The sequence below is a fragment of the Phyllostomus hastatus genome, unplaced genomic scaffold, assembly GCF_019186645.2.
Source record: "Phyllostomus hastatus isolate PE091 unplaced genomic scaffold, TTU_PhHast_1.1 phas_contig_40, whole genome shotgun sequence".
In the NCBI taxonomy this organism is placed as follows: domain Eukaryota; kingdom Metazoa; phylum Chordata; class Mammalia; order Chiroptera; family Phyllostomidae; genus Phyllostomus; species Phyllostomus hastatus.
Window position 1 is genome coordinate 61,442,651 of NW_025333872.1, and position 4,360 is coordinate 61,447,010.

Below are 4,360 nucleotides of genomic sequence, written 5' to 3' on the forward strand. Positions count from 1 at the left end.
TCGTGCCAATGTGGGATAGGGAAGGGAGTGTGGCTTCGGCTGCTTGCCGCTTTTGCATTTTCCACATCTGGCCTACAGACCTAATTCTAACTCGCGATCTAGTTTGACGAAATTCGATCTTCGTGGTTTAAATACCTTTCAATTTGGGGCGATTTAACATTTGCAACCGTTAAAAAAAACAAACCCTGTGTAGTATCTGTGAAACCAATATGGACTACGGAGAAAGAAAACATGCTGCACCCAAATCCCAACCATTGTCTTTATCACACACACACACGTACACATAAACACGGGGGGAGGTGGGGGAGGGAAGCAACTGGACAGAGACAGCCACGGATATAGACCGACCAGAGTCAAAGCGAGTCAAGTTAATGCTTTCTCCGCCCCCATCCACAAGTACACCCCTCCTGCGTTAATTAATTACAAACAAAGCAAGCCAATCAAGTGATGTATTATTATTTTTAGCAGAGGTAGTCGAGAGCCATGTATTTTTAACTGATTTATTCATTTGGAAGACATTAATTCTTGGTCTGAGGCTGATTTTCAAACCGCTTGCAAAGCGCGGCTCCATTGTTCGCCCGGCGAGCAGGCCCCGCCCCCTGCTTTGTGTGCGGCGCGCGGATTGGCCGGCGCGAGCGGGGGCCGCGTCAGCGCCCGCGAGCCCATTCATCTGTGCACTTGGGCGTTGGACCCCGCATCTTATTAGCAACCAGGGAGATTTCTCCATTTTCCTCTTGTCTACAGTGCGGCTACAAATCTGGGATTTTTTTATTACTTATTTTTTTAAAAAACTACACTTGGGCTCCCTTTTTTGTGCTCGACTTTTCCACCCTTTCCCCTCCCTCCTGCGCTGCTGCTTTTTGATCTCTTCGACTAAAATTTTTTTATCCGGAGTGTATTTAATCGGTTCTGTTCCGTCCTCTTCACCACCCCCACTCCCCCCTCCCTCCGGAGTGTGTGCTGCTGCCGCTGCCGCCGCTGCTGCCGCCGCTACTGCTGCTCACCCCGTCGTTACACCAACCCGAGGCTCTTTGTTCCCCCCTTGGATCTGTTGAGTTTCTTTGTTGAAGAAGCCAGCATGGGTGCCCAGTTCTCCAAGACCGCTGCGAAGGGAGAAGCCACCGCGGAGAGGCCCGGGGAGGCAGCTGTGGCCTCGTCGCCTTCCAAAGCGAATGGGCAGGTAAATTCTACCTGTGATACTGGTTATTTCTTTGGTGCCTTTCTCTAGCCCGACGCTTACCCTTTCCTCCTGGTCGCTCCCGAGGCGCATTCGGCGAAGTGGAGCGTGGCTGGATTCCAGTCTTAAAGTTGAATGGAAAGCGATAGCTTAAATTGTCAATTCCTCATAGGAGAGGTTTCCCCCACCCCCCCAAGAAGTGGTTCCCAGAGAATCCTTGTGTAGTCGGGAGGGAAGAAGTGATAAATCGTCTAAAATGGCGTGTTTGGAGCTTGGCAGAACGTGACTAGCTAGATGCCACCCCCCACCCCCATCCCTGCCACCCCCAGCCAGGTTGCATTTGTGTTTTGGTAGGCACAAAGGTGTTTGGGTGGCTCTAGTGTTTGTTGTCGAGACTGAGTCGCCTTCAAGATTTCTGGTGTGATTGTGTATATGGGTAGGGAAAGTGGGGGTGGGGGGCGCGCTATAGGATGGCGGTGGAGAAAGGCGACGAGGGAAGTGCTGTCTTATTGTATGCCGAGGCGGCGTGCCCCGGGTTCTTGGAAAGGCGGCTGGCTGGAGCTAGGCAAAGGTGTCTTTCCATTGGGTTTTCCCACTGTTATGAGTCTTTATTCACTGCTGTCTGTGGAATTACACACCCACTTGGTTTTTAAATGGTGTCCCTAGGATGGGAAGACTGTGAGTCCTTGAAGAATCTGTCCAGGTAGTCAAGAAAAGGCAATTCGTGTGTTTCAGTCTTTATTGTTCGTTCGTGTGCGTGGCTCCTAGACCACGGCGGGGGCCGTCCCAGCGTTGTCCAGACCTAGGCGGATGGCTACGGTTCGGTGGGCGCGAGAGGTCGGCCATGGGTGGCTGCTTCGCAAACACTGCGTACCCACCACGCCTCTTTTCCTAGAGCCTTGTTGCTTTTCCTGCTCTAACCTATTGGGGAAGACAAGCTCTGCCAAGAAGCTTTGAACCCGTTAAAAATGCAAAATAAGCCGCACCCCGGCTTCGCAGAATCACGGGCGAAGGTGGGCGTGGAAGTAAGGGAAATATCTTAGAAATTCTGACCAGGGTGCCAGGAAGCCACCTGAGCTTTGTCTAAGGACTCTTCGGCTGCGCGATCCGGGATCGGGGGCGCCTCAGCCCCGCGGGCTGGGCCAGGCTGGGCAGGGCCCGGTGGCCCGGCGGGCCCCGCCCCTCCGGGCTTGCCTCGGGCGCTCAGCTCCGCGCGGTGGAGGCCCAGCGCCCCCTGCCGACTCCAAGCCCTAGGCGGGCGTAGGACCTTCGCGCGCGCAGCCAGGGGTTAGTTTCTGGCTAGAGCGCCGATTCCCCCTGGGAGTTCTTGGGTATCTTCCACAGCCCTTTGGAGTTTAGGGAGAAAGGAGATGTGTAATCTAGACCATTGCCGCAGGCTCTCCCTTCTTCCAAAGGGCGTTTGGTGTATCATGTATAATTTGGCTCCTTTCCACCAAAGCCCGTGAGACCAGGGCTGGAATGGGTTACCCTTTGCTTTCACGTTTTGGACTCGGCCTTTTTAAATCCGTAGGGCATTTGTCCGGTAGTTGACGTTACTTCTGTGACTTTAGAGCGCCCGAAATGGCACTGCACCCATTTCTTTCTCGAGTTCTTGTCTGAGCATCCAACCCCGCCTCCTCACAAGAAGGGGAGATGCGGCTCCAAAGCCAGATGGGCCCCGGGAGGAACCTGGTTCTTCCCAGTCCATGGATGGGGTGGGAATGGCGGAGCCCCGGCCGCTTCAGTGACGCTCCCGCTTTTTCTGCCCCGCAGGAAAATGGCCACGTGAAGGTAAACGGCGACGCTTCTCCCGCGGCCGCCGAGCCCGGTGCCAAGGAGGAGCTGCAGGCCAACGGCAGCGCTCCCGCCGCCGACAAGGAGGAGCCCGCGGCCGCCGGTAGCGGGGCGGCCTCGCCCTCCACCGCGGAGAAAGAGGAGCCGGCGGCCGCCCCCGAGGCCGGGGCCAGCCCGGCGGAGAAGGAGGCCCCCTCGGAGGGAGAGGCCGCCGAGCCCGGCTCGCCCACGGCCGCAGAGGGGGAAGCCGCGTCGGCTGCCTCCTCGACGTCTTCGCCCAAGGCCGAGGATGGGGCCACGCCCTCGCCCAGCAACGAGACCCCGAAAAAAAAAAAGAAGCGCTTTTCCTTCAAGAAATCTTTCAAGTTGAGCGGCTTCTCCTTCAAGAAGAACAAAAAAGAGGTGGGAGAGAGCGGTGAGGCCGAGGGCGCAGCTGGTGCCTCCGCCGAAGGCGGCAAAGACGAGGCCACTGGGGGCGCCGCTTCGGCCGCCGCAGAGGCGGGCGCGGCCCCCGGGGAGCCGGCGGGGGCGCCGGGCGAGGAGGCCACGGCGGGCGAGGAGGGGGCGGCTGGTGGCGACCCACAGGAGGCAAAACCCGAGGAGGCCACCGTCGCACCCGAGAAGCCGCCGGCCAGCGAGGAGGCCAAGGCCGTCGAGGAGCCCACCAAGGCCGAGGAGAAGGCAGAGGAGGCTGGGGCCAGCGCCGCCGCCTGCGAGGCGCCCTCTGCCGCCGGGCCCGGCGCGACCCCGGAGCAGGAGGCTACCCCGGCGGAGGAGGCCGCGGCCGCGGGGGTCTCAGCCTCATCAGCCTGTGCAGCCCCCTCACAGGAGGCCCAGCCCGAGTGCAGTCCAGAAGCCCCCCCAGCGGAGGCGGCAGAGTAAAAGGGCAAGATATTTTGAGATAATCGAAGAACTTTTCTCCCCCGGTTTGTTTGTTGGAGTGGTGCCAGGTACTGGTTTTGGAGAACTTGTCTACAACCAGGGATTGATTTTAAAGATGTCTCTTTTTGTTTTGTTTTGGGTTTTTTTTTTGTTTTTCTTTGTTTTAAGCAGCAAAAATTTTTCCCCCTCCCCACAGATCCCATCTCAGATCATTCTGTTACCACCATTCCAACAGGTCGAGGAGAGCTTAAACAACTTCCTCTGCCTTGTTTCTCTTATTTTTGTTTTTTGCATCAGTATTAATGTTTTTTGCATACTTTGCATCTTTATTCAAAAATGTAAACTTTCTTTGTCAATCTATGGACATGCCCATATATATATGAAGGAGATGGGTGGGTCAAAAAAAAAGGGATATCCGATGAAGTGATAGGGGCCACAATGGGGAAATTTAAGTGGTACATAGCATTGCCAAGATAATGTGCCACTACAAATGATGGTGTAAAGGCT

The 4,360-nt window shown here is 56.2% G+C and overlaps 1 protein-coding gene across 1 annotated transcript; it reads left to right on the plus strand.

Annotated features, from left to right (window-relative positions):
• The first annotated feature begins 665 nt into the window (after positions 1-665).
• Positions 666-3,992, plus strand: MARCKS (myristoylated alanine rich protein kinase C substrate). The gene is made up of 2 exons (XM_045843390.1): positions 666-1,180; positions 2,951-3,992. Exons 1-2 carry the CDS (start codon positions 1,079-1,081, stop codon positions 3,851-3,853), a joined length of 1,005 nt encoding a protein of 334 aa, XP_045699346.1. The 5' UTR covers positions 666-1,078; the 3' UTR covers positions 3,854-3,992.
• The last annotated feature ends 368 nt before the right edge of the window (positions 3,993-4,360 follow it).

Excerpts from the sequence above, each read along its gene's own strand:
- MARCKS (XM_045843390.1), top strand. The coding sequence starts at position 1,079 with ATGGGTGCCCAGTTCTCCAAGACCGCTGCGAAGGGAGAAGCCACCGCG. Across the intron at positions 1,181-2,950 it reads CTTCCAAAGCGAATGGGCAG|GAAAATGGCCACGTGAAGGT; the intron begins GTAAATTCTACC and ends TCTGCCCCGCAG.